At 48.3% G+C, this 17,273-nt stretch overlaps 1 protein-coding gene across 1 annotated transcript in view; it reads right to left on the bottom strand.

Annotated features, from left to right (window-relative positions):
• Positions 1-17,273, bottom strand: part of LOC125942272 (uncharacterized) — a 119,872-nt gene that overhangs the window by 60,311 nt on the left and 42,288 nt on the right. The window contains exons 6-7 of the mRNA XM_049660439.1: positions 9,101-9,149; positions 4,408-4,536 (exon numbers count right to left, since the gene is read on the bottom strand). Of these exons, the coding sequence (XP_049516396.1) occupies positions 4,408-4,536; positions 9,101-9,149 (178 nt within the window). The remainder of the gene's footprint in view (positions 1-4,407; positions 4,537-9,100; positions 9,150-17,273) is intronic.

The following is a 17,273-nucleotide window of genomic DNA, read 5'->3' as shown; positions in this document are numbered from 1 at the left end:
TTATATGGCCGGCCCTTTTCCGTTGTCACAGACCACCACGCGCTTTGCTGGTTATGCTCACTGAAAGATACTACAGGAAGACTTGGTCGCTGGGCCTTACACCTTCAAGAATATTCGTATACTGTTACCTACAAATCTGGCCGACTACACAAGGATGCTGACTGCCTGTCTTGCTACCCGGTAGACGAGCCTGATGACGCCGACAGTAGTAACGCCAATGGTATATTCTCGGTGTCTGACTTCGCTAACATCGCCGATGAGCAGTACCGGGACTTATCGCTACGAGCACTCATCGAGCGTCTGCGCTCTACACCTACCGACGCCTCCGTTCGCCGATATGCCCTCCACGGCGGCATTCTGTACCGAAGGAACTTCCTCCCTGATAGATCTGATCTTGTCGTGCCAAAATATCTACGACGGACTGTCCTCTTTGAGATGCATGACGCACCCACTGCAGGCCATCTTGGGGTAACCCGCACGTACGACCGCGTCCGGCACCGCTTCTATTGGCCTGGTCTCGCTCGTTCCATCTGACGCTATGTTGCTGCCTGTGATCCCTGCCAGCGTCGGAAAACACCTCAGGTGCTACCTGCCGGTCATCTCCAGCCGATCACCATCCCTGTGGAACCGTTCTTTCGTGTTGGATTAGACCTCCTCGGCCCCTTTCCCACGTCATCTTTGGGGAACAAATGGGTAGCCGTCGCAACTGATTACGCTACCCGATACGCTATCACGCGGGCTCTCCCTACCAGTTGCGCCACTGACGTCGCGGACTTTCTCTTGCGTGACATTATCTTCGTTCCTGGCGCCCCGTGACAGCTGCTTACTGACCGTGGTCGCAACTTCCTGTCGAAAGTTATCGCCGACATTGTGCGTTCCTGCTCCACTAAACACAAGCTGACTACCTCATACCATCCTCAAACGAATGGTCTGACGGAGCGGTTAAACCGTACCCTTACCGATATGCTGTCCAAGTACGTTTCTAAGGACCACCACGCCTGGGACATTGCCCTTCCTTACGTCACATTTGCGTGCAATTCTTCCCGGCACGACACCGCCGGATTTTCTCCATTTTATTTACTGTACGGTCGCGAACCGACCTTGCCCCTTGATACGGCACTTCCTCCTGCTGCGATCTCAACAAGCGAGTATGCGCGCGACGCCATCGCCCTCGCCGACCATGCACGCCAGCTTGCCCGTACTCGACTGACAGCCTCCCAAACCACTCAGCAGCGTCAGTACAACGCCCGCCACCGTGACGTACAGTTTTCGCCTGGTGCGCTCGTGCTCCTGTGGTGGCCCTCTTGTTACGTCGGACTTTCAGACAAGCTCCTTTCGCAATACACAGGGCCCTACCGCGTGCTGCGCCAGGTGACGCCTGTGACGTACGAAATTGAACCTGTGAGTTCGACCTCGCCGTCTACTCTGGCATCTAGTGATGTTGTGCACGTCAGTAGGCTCAAGGCCTACTACACTGCTTCCGAGTCCAGCCTTTAATCGCTCCGGGACGACGCTTTTGCCGCCGGGGGTAGTGCTACGGAACAGTATTTGCCTTGACGAAGAGGCGAGCAGTGTGAAGACGACGACGAAGATTAGAAGCTACTGCGGGCTGTGGCTTCTTGGCCAAGTGCGGCGCATTTCTTTGTAAATATACTTGTATATAGCTTTTTGTCTGCGTCTTCCTACGTAACAATATTGTGTATGTTTTGAAGATACGAATTTCGGGCGATACGAATATTTCACGCGACCCTGCAAGATTCGCATCACCGAGATTTTACTGTACTCTGGCAACAAATGTGTTCGCGCCTGTGCCGGCTGTCGGTGTTGTCGCGCGCACCGTATTTGAAAGCGATCTCCACACGGCTCTGACCTCTGTATGCGCTGTGCTTACACTGCTCAGTTTCCATTGAGGTGATAGACCGCATGAACCCATCTCTCGCTGCGGCGGCCGCGTTTCCCCATGCCCGCGTTTTGACAGTGGTTGCCTGCGGTCATCGAATATATTCATGTTTGCTTGTGCGCGTTGACACCACACTTGTTAATTCAGTTAGTAAGCGAATGTGTCAAGTTTATGCAGCCGATTAAAACTATCCCTACTCCTTATAGCTCTCTACTAATTTGCTATCGCAATTGATGCTTCGCCTTTCGGCCGAAACTGACATTTTTTTTAATTATTACTTTGTCTGCTTCATGCAAAGATCGTGGGTACTTGGACATTAACCTTTCAACGTTCGTAAATTTAAACGGATGCAAAACTCCCAGTCGCACGCTTCGATCCTCCGATACGCGCGGCTGCTTGGTCTACATGTTTTGCATACGTGCAGGGCTTGAAAATCGTTGTTTTGGTTATAGTGCAGTACCGCTTATAGTGCAGATATTCACGACTCCGGCGACATACACTATAAGCGCTGGGCTTCTTCGATTTTCGGAGTTCTGGCAGCCCGCTGGCAGCCAGATGGCAGCCAGCTAGTACCGGTTCTGATAGGAAGTCACGTGGGCTGGGATCCCAAGACAACCCAGAGCTGCCCGAAGTTTGCAAAATCGAATGCCAGGGCAGCGCTGGCCACGGGATAAATGTAAACATATGCTACCAGAATGGCAGCGACCGGCGTGGGTGGCGCATGCGGCGTAGTCGGCCCATTTCTGCGTTGCCACCGTGAAAATATACAGCTGTATTCGGGGAAACGATCACTTTTTCAAGATTTCATGCGACTGGGCATCTCGCTTTGCAGTAACAAACGGCGATGCGTCCGATGCGAAGACACAAAATCGCACGTAAATAATCGTGAAAAAGGGATCGCTCGAGGATGCCTCGAGGAGGTCGGCCACCGGCGACATTTGAATTCATTTGACAACACGAAAAAGCGGGTACGTCATAACGCGTAAAATTTCATACCGATCGACATTTGATATTGATTTCAGAAGGTTTGTTTCGGTTGATAGTGCTCCTTTTAATTCTTCTCCTGTGTTGAAGGAGCTGGGGCTGTGGCTGGCGCATGAAAATGCACACCACCTGTGACCAGCAAAAAGCTTTACACGAAAAATAGTACTGGTCGATCATGAGAGTAATAATTATCCCAATATAAGTGTGGCCACTATTCATCTTAACCAGTGCATTCCTTTAACATCAACGGCGGTTTCAAGCTGCCACCCAAGCATACGATGGAGAGACGGAGCAAACATAGGCTAGCTGCGACGCCTTCGCTATATAACTGTAGAAAAAATATATCGCCGCATATACGTACGCGAGCGATGTGAAAAGGGATACCACTAGAGAAAGATGAACCGAAAAGGCACTGCGATGTGTGGGAATTGAGCATCTACAACTTTGCGAACAACTTGCGCAGAATACGATGAAAATACCATGCAAGCATAATCGACAGTGCCCACGGTCACAGCGCCGCGCGCGCTGTTTACGGCGGGGAAGAAGCATTCAAGGCATACACACACACACAAAAATCTTTAAATGGTTCGCCGCCGCTTGTATGGCACTGCCTCGCAAGGCAGAATGGTGCGTTAGAACAAGATAACGCTAGAAGCAACGCAATCAGCGATCCACGCACCGCGCCGACAAGTACGCGAGACAAAGTCTAAAACCACAATAGCCGGGGCAGCGCACGCAAGCGTTCCACGCAAGCCAGTTGGCTGAGCGAGGTAAAAATCCTCAAGCGCCCGAGCTGCAATCCGTCAAGTCCCCACAAAGATGGCGGCGAGCGCTCATCGCCTCTTTTTGTCATCTGCTAGCCAGAGAAACAAAATCGTCCTGGCAGGTTCTGGCAGCCCGCAGGTAGCCAGAAGTGTCCAGCGCGAGTAAAACGAATGCGCGGTGGAAGTGCGTCACGCAGTGGGCGGAGCAACCCGATGAAAACGCAGGCACTCTGGCTGGCTCTGGCAGCCTGCGGGTAGCCAGAAGTGGAAAATCGAAGAAGCCCACTGTAGCGTCTTACCACTGCGGGTGACAGTATCAGCTGCGGGGATGGAGTGGACACTAAAGCGTGGCTTTGCTTTGTACCGTCGATGTGAAGATATCGTCGACAGGGCATGAAGGCATATCTTTAGTCACTCACTTAAATTCAACAAAACGATTTCTTTCACATTAAAATTTGCTTTTCTTCCCCTGATTGCCCAACAACTCGGAAAATATTGTGGCCTCTTTTGTGTAAGAAAAATCCATTGGCAACTGTACTTATTTGCATAAAAGATTGAATTTCAATGTAATAAAATTTTGATATAGCAAAGCAAATTGACGATTTTAGCAACTTCGTTGTATTGAGGTTTAACTGTATTCACACATCTGGATAAAAAATATGCATCTCCTGCAAGTACTTTTGTGTCTCGCTATTAAACGATTAACTCGAGTTATTTGTCAACATGTGTGTCAGTAAGGAGTTAAGGAGGTACACTCACTGGCCTTGGCAGCAGCAGCCGAAGCGTAGCCACGGCCCAGTCCCATGCGGTGCACCTGCTTTGGGAACAACTGGTCCGGCTCGTCATGACTGTCACCAGAGTCACTGTCGTCAACTAGCACCCCTGGACCTGTTTGCAAAGGGACGAGATTACAGTTGCCTCACTTAGCAGAGTGCATTAGGCATGTACACTCTACGTACAAGTGCATGCAAGGAAAGGACACAAAAGATTGGCACACTGACACAGCACTGACTCGCAACTGAAAAATTTATTGGCACAACACAATTTATTACTTCTGCAACTAAATCCCGGAAGGAAAAAAAAACGAAGAGCACTGACAAAAATTTTTATTTAGACAAGTGTAATCTGCAAGTCATGTTGGTCAGCAACAACGATGCTGGACGATGAAAACAAAGGGAAGGGGGCATCGTCACTGCTAACCAATATGACTTGTAGAATACTCTTGACTAGTTGGTTGACACTGTTTTTTTTTTTCCCTTCAGAGATTTAACTGTGCAGGTAAATATACTATGTGTAATGCCAATAAATTCAGCGCTTTGCGCTTGTGCCACTCTTTGGTGGCCTGTTCTTGCGTGCACTTGTATGTAGAATATAGGTATCACCCACCCGCCTAAGGCAGCGGCCTAGAGCCCTGCACATTGATTCATTCATGGTGCTTAGCATCGCAAAGAAACGCTGGGGCCATGAGAGAGGCCATAGTGGGGGAATTGGGATTAACTTCAACCCCCCTGGGTTTCCATGATGTGCACATAAATCTAATTGAATAGCGTTCTTCCATTTCATCACCACCAAAATGTGGCCAAAGCGGCCGAAATCAAACCCATGACCATTTGCTCAATGGCAGTATGTCGTAGCCAACATGCAACCACAGTGGGGGACGCACGCACAGTCCATATTATAGACCAAGGACGACCAGTTGTGTCCTGCCGGTGGCATCATTCTGCATTAACTGACACTCTTGCTAACGACAGAATAAAGTGTTTGAAGGGAACTGTAGCAAGTTAAGGCAAAAGTTACATTTCAAAGGGCCTTTCAGTTTGCCCCACTGGAAGTTGTAAATTCTAATACACAATGGCATGTAATGCAAGGAATAAGCATTTTATTTATATGGCGGACAGAGGTTCTTGCGGGTGAAACCCCTATTTCAGGACCCCACTGGCTCTACCGGATGGTTCAGATTGGTCCATGGTTGCCTCCTGGCTTCCCAGGTCCTGCCGGGTGAGTCACGCCGCCCACCACCTTTCAAATTTGTTGCATGTGACGAGGGGTGAGTTACTCTCTGCTGGTCTTTGTTTGCGATGCCAAGTGATATGCTTGAGGGTTGGTGTGTTGCCCCAACGAGGACAGCAGTCATCCTATTAGGGCGGGTGTATTTTGCCGAGTGTGTGTAGGGATATGTGTTCGTTTGTAGGCGTCTCCAGTCCCTGGATTGCCAGCGTGCGAGTTTAGGGTGGGGTGGCACTATTGCCTGCCTGGCGCATCTGACTGTTGAGCATATCTCGTGGCAGCGTAGGTGTGAGGTATGCCTTCCGGGTCGCTGTGTCCGCAGCTCGGAAAATTAGTCCTCGAGCCAGGCGGTCCACCTGCACGTTTCCCTTTACACCTTCGTGAGCGGGGCACCATGCAATGATGTGTCTTCTCGAAGGTTGATTCCTAGTATGCCTAAACGCTCCGAGGGAGGACGCCCCTTAGAAACAGTCGGCAAGCTCTGATATACACTGATAAGACGGCAAAATGACTACAAATCTGAGTGTTCGCCTTCGGTGCCCAAGCTCCGGAGCCGTTACACTGTGGAGGTGAAGACAGGCAAGTGGGACACGAAGCTCTTGCGTATGAACGGCTTTTATTAACGTTAGAACAACTAGACCATAGCAAATCAGGGTCGGAAATGTACAGTGCCCAGCGATTGAAGCGCTGGCAGCGTGCGGCTGCGGTCATTTTTTTTTTTCTTTTCGCGCTACAGGTGAGCGCTGTGGGACCAAATGCAGTCATAATGCATTACGAAGGTTCTCGCTTTCACTCTACACCACAATGCATCAGTTTGGCGTCCCCAGCGCTTACAGTCAGTGCAAAAAGCGCTGCCGACTGTGCGATTCGAGTATCATGTTTCAATTGCTGAGCACTGTACGCACTGTTGCCTACAGACCGCACATATACAGACTTTCCGCCTGAAAAACGCGATGCCGCGATGAACAACGATTGAATTGAATGGCCTAACCAGCTTCAGTCATGTTTCAGTAACTGTTGGTGCACCTAAAAACGCAACATGTTTGATCAGACTTGGTTTCACGGCAGCGCCTGCTGCGCGCGGCCCAGCCACCACATGCTATTACATTCGCGGCACCACCGCATGAAGGCGCCACTGGTCCAAATTCATCCCGCGCTCGGTGCCTATAGCGCAGCACGTTTTAGGCATAAGGGCCGCATCGCGGTGAGGTCGTTTTCAAACTCAGCGCACACAGGCCACCGCTTTCCCTCTCTCTCCTTCCTCCGAGGGTGCCGAACAGCAGCGGTACTACAAAACACTTGCGAATAGCAGCCTGGGATCTTTGAATGCTATCAAGTTCTACTCTTAACCCTTTGCGGTCATAAGCCTTTACGCAGTTTCTGGTCATTCCGGTCAGAAGCAATTCTGTGCATTTTGGGCGCCATGCAGAAAAAAATGCTCTAGTACACAAACACATGTTAGAGGATTTATTTGAGAAACATTTCTCTATAGCCTTGGCTGTCAGCGGTACTTGAGCATAGTATTGAGCATTGACTGTGATGACACTCCTGGGTCATCACAGCCAGTGTCTGACATGCTGTCATCCGAGGACATTTGATGACCATCTGAAGGCGGCACATAGTCCTTCTCGGCACTAAAATCATCCTCGGACTCACTAAACTCACACGAGTCCCGTCCATAAAACGCCCTCGCAGAAAATCTCGCCACCCGGTCAGCAGTACGCACTACAATATGCGCGTGAAAATCTCTTCCAAGTCCCTTGCAAAAAGTGCTGCCCTCGACTGTAGACAACAAGAAACTGCAATTTGTAATTGAGAACATGGTCGAGAGATGGCACAATCTACCCAAATAAACTAAAAAAAATGGAGACTGCGAGCAAACGCGCATGTCGGGCACTTCCCGACATGTGACGGGAGCCAATGTTTTCGCATGGCGGCGTGGGCCCGACACATGACTGCAAAGCTTAAGTGTCCTGTAAATTTTTCTTTGTTGATTTCTAGCAAAGATGTCGCTAGCACACTGCAAGAAAGGCCTGCACAGCTGTACCATGTGCAATAACTGCCGTGACCCACCGGTGGCCCATGTCACAGTGAACGTGTTAATTTGACTCCAGTTAATACTATATTTTCGTTAACGAAGTCGACTGAAGGTGCCGGCCAGTGCGCATCCATTTCTATGGGCCCAAAGTTTCCTTACTGCAATCTTAAAATTGGCATTCGGCAGATAATTCGAACTTGATCAGTTGGCACGTACCTGCCTGACCCCTATGGTGACCCAACTAGTGACCCCTTTAGTGGCAGCGTCTGCTAGGCAGAGCTTAGTATACAGTGAATGCCTTCACCACACATCAGCTCAGTAGAAGGAAGCATACTTTATTAATGCCTACCAACAGACCTGCCAACCTTAAAATCTGAAAAGTACTTGAGTCAAACCCAGAATGTACTAAAAATTGGTAAAAAATACTCAGGATTATTGTATTCTTGATGTCAACTGCTTAAATGTTTTTTAAATTGCAGACATTCTGTAGGGATGCTGTGAGCAAGCATTTTGCTCTAGTTGCCACAGATGTAAATATGCTTATAGAAATCATGAAGGGTGGTGATGCATTGGGTAGGTACGACCAATCGAGCAAATCAAAAGAAATTAATAATAAAAGAAAAAAAAAGGCTCTAGAAAGTTTGTCGGTGACTGTTTCTCTATGCTTTAAAACCAGTGTTGCCCTAAACCCAACACAAATTAAAGATAAAATTATTGCTGTCAATACAATTGTAAACAAGCTCTAAACATGGGGAAATTCTATGATAAATTCGTAAAAGTTGGCAGGTATGTAATCATTTTAGGTGAAAGCAGGTGACCAATCTTTGTGCTTTCATTGGCAGTGACAACTGGGTAGACCGAGCTAACAAAGAACCTGCCAGACCACTGCAGCGCACAAGCCGCAGCAAACTTTGAGCAGCACAGACTTGCAAGCAACAAATTGTTTTTATCCCAGTGACTTCAGTGAATTTGTTGTCACCAATTTGGCCTGCCCTCATGAGAATTAGCGGTAGAGAGAGTCGGAGGCCAACGAGCGATACTTTTCATGAACACATTTTTTGTAGAATTTGATGCAACATTTGCAAAATTGTAGACCGAGCCCAAGTTCATACACTTCATAGAAAATACAAGTTGGCAGGTATGTTAAAGGCACCAAGCTGTACGGTTTGTGATCATTCACGGCCATCGAGAGGCAAAGAAATGCCACATCCAATCTTCATCTTGGTGGCACAGGCCTGCAGTTACGCAATGTGCAGTGACTGTGCTGGAGAACTGCACTTGCTAATCTGCCCCTGCATATTTCTCTCCCTTAGAGTCTACCTTTTTGCGCTGTCCTCTCTCTAAATGCCAACCCACCAGGCTTGATGTTTTGCCCTGACACAGTTTGTAAATGGCCCATCCACTCACCATACTTCCTCTTCAGGGCTTCCTCCATTGCCTTCAGCTGCAGAAGAACCTGTAAAAAGAAAGGAGAGAACAAGATGAAGGTCTGACGGAGAATAAAAGTTGTACCGATATTCTCGACTTATTCCTTCGCATTATTTGGAGGCATGAACACAACTAAGTTCCGCAAAAGAAAACTGCAAACTCGTGTAACCTCGCAGAATTGCAAGCCAATTTCCAGCAAAGCAGTTTCTTTTGAACAGTTGCAACAAAAGCTGCTCGTAATTAAATCACACACTTTAGAGCGTTGCTCCTATGCGACTAGTCTGTTTGAAACCTTTCCAGCACATAACGCCTTTGGGCACTTGGAAAAATTTCATTACGAATGCAGCAAATCCTCCACACAGATTTTACCCAGTGTAAACATTGGCAATAACGTTTCCCCAATTTTCACTAAATGTGATCTTGTTGGTGTGTACAGTTCCCCCAAGGCTAGCAGGTTAAAATATGCGTTGTTACTAAAACAAAATTATACCTGGCGACCATCGTACCATGCATAGAAATACCGATATAACGAGGCTTCAATTTTTGTTGTAATGCTCCAGCCAGTAACGCGAAATTTTTGGGACACATTGTACTTAAGATGTTCCCCCATTTCTTTTAATTATAAAGATTTGTGTAGCAGTTTTTTCGGGACACTGAAAAATGTGGCACATAAAGGCAGCGTGACACTTGCAAACACTTGTTTTAAAATTTTTTGCAAAAGCTGTATTTCATCCACACGCATTTAGGATCGCACACACATTTGCAATAGCAATCCACCAATTGTTGTTTTGTTCTTGGTGGCATTTGTAGTTGTGACATGGTCGCATGCATAATTTTGAACTGCTAGTAAAGGTCAATCATATATGCCATGGAGCGCTTGATTAGGCAATTCATTGAAAAAGACGTGATGAAACAAAACACTTTCAATTCTGTCTGCACATGACTCACGACGTGCCCCTTATTTTCACCAAATAAAACCTGTGTGTGATGCACAGTTTCATTAGGATACCGGAAAGCATATTGTACAATGGTTAAATAACTCTTTCAAGTACACGTTGAAATTTTTATTTTATTTTTTATTTCATTTTTACATACTGCAGCCCTGTTAGGGCTATGGCAGGAGTGGGGAATTATACAGTTGTAGAGTGTACACAAATTGCAAATATAAGCAGCACGAAGCAAGAACAAACAACACAAAAGATAAATCAATAACAGTCAAGCTTAAGCAAGAAATCATCCAAAAGTTACATTTAATTCACAGGCATTTCCCTTTGCAAACTAAATTATCATAGTTTTCCTCACATGATTAATTTCAACTTGGTGGCGTTTTTAGTTATTTCAGGGCAGCAGGCTAAACTTTGTGCCTCCAGAAAGATGCACGCACATACAGTCGAACCCATTTATAACAATATCAGTTTTAACAATATATCGGTTATAACAAAAAGAAGCTGCTGCACCGTCAACTTTTGCATGTTTTCTATGGTGAAATCACCCGCTTACTACAATTCCCCCAGGCCGCATTATCGGTTATAACGATGAAGTCTGGCCACTGGGTGTCCATGCTGAAAGGTAATGGAATGTGAAATCCTTCAAAAAAAGAAAAGAAATTCGAGCTGCCACAAATCACCGCGCTGTTTTCCAGCCTTCTCCACATCGTGCCTCTCTCCCGTCACCTTTCCACCCTTCCAAAAACATAGTTCTATGCCGCACCACCTTCTGAAACACGAATGGACCGCACCGACTGCACTGATAGCCCAATAGCGCTGTGGCGCTGCATTATTCTGCACAGTTCTACCAATGATTTAAGGTGCTCGGGCTCCTCTTTGTCGGTTGCGTCGAAGTCGTTCCTGGCCATGTGGTTTTTCGGCCTTGACTCGCCGCCAAAACGGAAGGCGACTGATCCGCCCGCTGATCATTGGTAATGCACGACATTGCCGGTAAAAAGAAAGCGCACTGCTGTAGATTTGGAAACAAAGTGCCTTAACCGATGAGGCGATCGTCACAAATGTGCTTGCATCAGATAGCGACGACAGCAGCAATTACACAGTAGGGCAGGCTGCCTCGCAGGAAGGCCCTGCAGATTATTCAGTCCCTCCGGAGCTTCGTTTTTGCGAGGGACTTTGTGCTGCACTACGTGAAGCACCGGGATGCTATGGAGAAGGATGTCTGCAAGCTTCGCATAAAGCAAGCAAAGCTGACTGACATAGGGTTTTCTCGTGCAAGCCAGCGAGAAGTCGTGGCAAGATGCTCATGCTTATCTTGCCCCAGCATTTCCTCGGGACTTCTCAAGCTGAGGGGCTGCCGCGGCAACCTTCTCACATTTTTTAAAATGCCCCTTTTGAGGCCACCAAAGCGATGCCTCAGCGGAACTCGCATGTCACTTGCCGCCTGTGACCCCGCTTTTCAGTTGTTATAGCAGTGCCATTCTTGAACGCAACAGCTGCAACTTGTTGCACGTGATGTGAGTGCGCGGGAAGCAGAGTTAAACAGATAAACGAGTCAGATAAACAGATAAACAAGCCGGACGGAGCAAGGTGGTGGGGAGGGGCACTAGCCTACCTGCCATTATACAGTCGTCCACCGATAAATCAGACACCGACAATCCGGACATGCTCGGTAATTCGGACAGCTTCGTGGCACCACCAATGGCCCCGGGGCGTAGGCTTAATGTGTAAAGGCGAACGATATTTCGGACATCTACCAGCTCTACATTCGATTATCCGGATTCTGCCGCTATTATCTCCTCTGGCAACCTCAATGAGACAAAGTTTGGCCTCAGAGATTACACGAAAAACGGTAATCCCCGAGCCCTTCTCTAGGTCGCAGCACTACGCCTCAGATTACATTACAAATCGTGACCTTGGAGGCTTTGCTTGAATTGTGAGATCGCATCAACATCGCGATCATTACATCCTATTCCGGCATCCCAGCGCATGGCCCGCTCTCACCATTCTGTTTGTTTAGTTAGCGTTCCAGACAGCGCTCTGCTCGCTCCAAGAAGTCTTTCTCCTGAAGTTATCGACAGGCCGTGTCAAATGGCTTCAACAGTCCTCTCGCAGTCTGACTCTGAATGAGTCTTGAGTCGCAGTCAGAATTACCCCGACTCCACAACTGAAGAGCCTGAACTGCCGCATACCACGAGCTCAAATGCGGACGTCATTGATGACCTGCTAGGCTTCGGTGTGCCGATTCCTGCCGCTGTTACATTTGAAGACTTTGCAGACATCGACAGCGTGGTGCTGTGTGTCGAACTAGACAACGAAATAATTGAGCAAGTTCTCCCACCGTCAAACAGCGACTCTAACTCGAAAGGTGATGTGCCGTGCAGATCTCACTCGAGCCCTTGCAGTCCTTGCATCAGTGTACAGCAACAACAGAAAACCGACAGAAATATAGGCGTACTTGGTTGCACGTAAGCGTAAGTATGTGCAGCAAGGAATCGACCACTTCTTCCTTGCACAGGGGCTTTAAAACGTAAATAAAATTATCATTTTTTTGGGGCACTTTTGTTTTTTCGGCCATTCGATACTTCGGACTTATTTATGTTCCCCGTGAAGTCCGAATTATCAGTCGTCGGCTGTAGTTTTCTCCCAACAGCTATGCCATCCCTTTATTTAGATTTTTTTCATAGAACCCGGTTACAGTCAAACCTCGTTAATACGTACCCGCTTAATCTGCAATTGCGGTTTAAATGTAGTCGCAAAGATTCCCCGACCCAGCCTTCATTGAACCCCATGTATTGGCTGACCACTTAAGTCACTCATTGCCCACGAAACAGTTAGTGCGTACTATTTTTCTTTCTTGTTTACACGCACAGGCACAAAATCGGCCAAATCTCATGTGCACAGACATTTGATTCTCAAGTTGCGACACCCGGACAACAGTCGCCAGCGATAGCAACCTGAAAACATGGCCACCGTGACGTATTTCCTGCTCATACAGCTGTTCCCGATTGCCGTGCACGAAAGCATGGCCTTTGAGATTAGCTCCCGGTAACGCAGAGAAGCTGCCAGTAGGGGGTGCGAAATCGCTTTTGCCGTCGAATCCATTATGTGAGGCGTAAACTCGTAAAGGCTCATGGGACGCATCGTCTGCTCAGCACTTCCGGTTCAACAGCTGACGGTTTCGGCGCACAATTCTCCATTCGCGGGGCCGGTCGCACTTGCTCTCTCTGCACTTCCATCACAAGGTATCGCCCACGCGGCAAATATCTAGAGCCTGTGATGGACGCATCGATAACTGACCATGACATCTGAGCATAGGCAGTCATTTAAAATAATTTTTTCTAGCCGAATCGACCGAACAAGTGAATTAGGTATGCGTGTTGTCACAGTAGCGGGCTTATATTGTATGACGAGTCTCACTTTTTTGATCTCAAGTGAATTCTGTTCGGACCAACGATGTGAATGATCTTGTAACATTTCAATTGTGAATATCATATTTGTGCTAAGCCTGTCGTATCCACTGTGTTTGCCTTTCGTAGTCTTTGATAAATCGCATTGCACAAGCGCACGCTGCTAAGAACCTTGACTTTCCTTAACAAAAATACCTTCCACACATTTAGCTTTTTGAACTTTTATACTACCGATACTGTAGATGCTTGGACAAGTTGGTATGACATACTAGGAATTTTATATCATTTTACAGTGAACCTTTAGATTTTGCGCCGTTTATATATGAATCATGCATGTGTTGTTTTGCAAAATCACTTGCTGTCCACGTTACTGACAATATTTCATAGAACATGCTCGATAACCATACGTTAACCAGATGATCGGCATGGTTTAACGATGTTTTAACGTAGTACAGTATAGACCACTTATAACGTAACCGCTTATAGTGCAGGACCGGGATAGTGCGGTCTCTTCAGACTCCCGTTAATTTTCCCATAGCACTCTATGTATACATGTATCGCTTATAGTGCAGTTGCGGGAAACGAAATACCGGTTACAGTGCGGCTGCCTGGGAGTACAGAAGTCAGCGGAGACGGCAAACGCTCCCCTCAAACGGGCGCCCGAAGGAGTGCTCGAGGAAGAGAGACGAAGTGGAGGAGAAGGGCACGCGGTGCGAACGAACAGCCAGTGAGGCTGAAACCAGAATCTTGAGTCCGAGTTGTGAAATATCACGGCGCGCATAGCGAGCGAGGCCCACGAAACTGCCAAGGCCGGCCTAGCTCGCTTCACGATAACGGCAGTAAACGAAACTTCAGGGAGCGGGCGGCGCTGGCACGGCACGGGGAAGCGTGCACGCAGAGACCGTGGAATGTGAGGGAGGAGGGTGGCAGGGAAGCGGATTTCGCCTCCGCAACTCCGCCGCTTCGGTGGCTCCCCTCGCCCTCCCTCGTACCTCCCTCACTTTCGACTGTCACCGTGCGCACCCGCCGCCGTGCAGGCGCCGCCGCTACAGCCGGCCCGGCACCAGCTCTCCGAAGTTTCGTTTTCTGCCGTTATCGGGAAGCGGGCGTTGGCAGTTTCGTTGGCCAGCCTGGGACAGCGCCGCTGCTTCCCTCTGCACCGTAGCCGCAGCGTGCAAGGTCAACACATGACTAGAAAGTAGAGGAAGCATAAAGGAGAAAGAAGGGTTCACTGCCATTTTCTACGCGTGGCGACGGTAGCGTGGCTGAGAAGTCGGCACGTACACGCATGTTCCAGCGCAACACAGAATCGGCGACCTTGCCATTTGAGAGAGGGTAAAATTTCCGCCGCGTTTTTTTTTTTCATTCTTTTTTTTTTTTTGTTCACGCGCGACATTGAGGGGTCTCTCCTAAGCTTTTACTCTACGACGGTGCCGACGCAATGCCGGTCGGAGGCGCCGCCGCGTGATTTGGTACAAATTAACAAGATTCAACTGTAAATTGAATGCAAACATTCTAGCCACATTCCTCGACAGTCGCATACGCGTGGCAGCTCGGTGCACATGTTCTGCATATGTGCGGGCCTTGAAAATTGTTGCTTTGGTTATAGTGCGGTACCGCTTATAGTACGGATATTCGCGACTCCGGCGACTTACGTTATAAGCGGTCTACACTGTATCTCCTTCTCCAACTTCACCAAAACATTTGTTATAAAAGTACAGATACATTTATAACAAATGTTAACGTGATCAAAGCTGCAGTATACCCCTTGTGTTTGGGACATTTTGTGATAGTTATGCAAGATATGTGTCACCTTTTTACTCGCTTGGGAGGCGGAGAGTTGCGTACATGCGCTACTCTCAATGGAGGAGACACGACTGGCAGCACAGCAAACAAGGATTTAATAGGTACACAGACGGTAAAAGCACAAAGCACACCAAACTAGAACCATAAATCATCAAAAAATGTTCACTCAAACTTAAACACAAAGCTTAGACTAAATACAACACTACCGGCAAATATTCTGTCCCGGCTTCGGAGCCTAACTCCGCCTTAAAGTCTCTCGGTCAGTCCTAGCACTGACTCTTCAAAGTGTGGCCACCCTGGCCCCGGCCTAATTGCGTCGCAATATGGAAGTGCGGATTCTTACAGACCGGCGGTTCGAAGTTCCTGTTGAGTCCATGTCGATCTCATCCGAAGCTTTGTGGGTGCCGTAAGTGCCGACGCCTTGCGGTTCCGTCGACCTGGCCGAGTATGTGGCTGGTGCCCCGGTAGCCGCTGCTTACGTGTCACTCGCCGGGTTAGGCCTCGTGTCTTGTTTGTTCGGGTTGTTGCTGATGCTGTAAATTACCGACGAATCGCGGTTCCGTTGACCTGGCCGAGTGCGTGGCTGGAGCTCCGGTAGCCGCCGCTGACGTGTCACTTGCCCCCTATTGAAGTGTTCTTCGCCCTCCGACGATCTGCGTGGCGGCCCGGTGCCCCGGTGATTATCAGTTGAACGGGCTTGGCCGAGGAAGAGGGATTCTCGAGAAGAAGACCGGAACCACCGTGAGCAGCAGTGGTCGGTCCCAGGAGCTTCGTTCGGACGTCTCCGAGGACTACAGCTACACCTGGGCCTTGCCAGCCTCACGACTTCGTGGCCGGGTCCTCCGCTCTCCCGTCATCAGAGCGTGGCTGACGAGGTGACCTTCCAGCTCAAGAGTCACGTCGATAATGCTGTTCCGTCGCTTTTCCCCCACGGATTACGCCTCGGTTCGCGTGTCTCGAGCACTCGTGCCGTTCGGAACGCTCTGCGAACTTCTTCGTCCTCTTCTCTTGCCACAAGCTGCCTCTTACATGTGACAATATGGAACGTGAGGTATGCTAGAAGTGTTTGTTGACTGTAGTTGACTTCCGCGCACGCTTGAGTCTGTCTTAATATGCTTTCAACGTCTCTTTATAAGTAACGTTTCAGCATTGCAGCTCTGTGATCTTTAGGCTAGTGTTTCTCATCTTGTGCACCTTTCACAAAATATACGAGAAAAATTACGGTCTACGCCTCTTTTAAATCCTCCCAGTACACCTTGCTCATTTTGCATCGAGCACTAAATTAAGGTCGCTATACTATGCAAGGTGTTGCTTAAATGTTGTTCCAAGACATTCGTGCCAAGAAAAAGCTTGGATTGGAACTGCCTACCTGCCTATAATGCCTCCACTATTAAACCATGCATGTTTGATCATATCAGCCTAGTGAAATTAAGATGTAATAAGTAAAGAAAGAAATCTGATCCCTATTCCACTACTGTGCAGATGGAAGCCAGCAAAGCTGTGGTGGGTTCTGTCGTTGGCAAGAACAGAATTCATTTGAGAACAAGAAAGTGCGACTTCTTGATAAGCCCGCGACTGCGACAGCACGCATACCTAATTCACGTGTTCGGTCGATTCGGCTAGAAAAAATTATTTTAAGCGACTGCCTATGCTCACAGGCTCTAGATATTTGCAGCATGGATGATACCTTGTGATGAAAGCGCAAAGAGAGCAAGTGCGACCGGCCCCGCGAACGGAGATTGGTACACCGGAAACGTCAGCGGTTGAACCAGAAGCGCCGAGCAGACGTTTCCCATGAGCCTTTACGAGTTTACGCCTCACCTACAGTCAGTGCCGACCTCCAGAGAAGCCGATTGCGCACTGGATGGTCTTAACGACGACTACTTGTTTTCCCAAGTCTTGAATCCTCACCTATTCAAGTAGTAACCGCGCAGAAACACATTTTATTGGGGAGTGCGCTTCTGCCATCACCGTGGAGGTCACCTTGAGGTT

Source organism: Dermacentor silvarum, chromosome 1 (genome assembly GCF_013339745.2).
Source record: "Dermacentor silvarum isolate Dsil-2018 chromosome 1, BIME_Dsil_1.4, whole genome shotgun sequence".
NCBI classification, from domain to species: Eukaryota; Metazoa; Arthropoda; class Arachnida; order Ixodida; family Ixodidae; genus Dermacentor; species Dermacentor silvarum.
The sequence above is the reverse complement of the archived record's forward strand: the minus strand, read 5'-3'. Positions and strand labels throughout refer to the sequence as shown.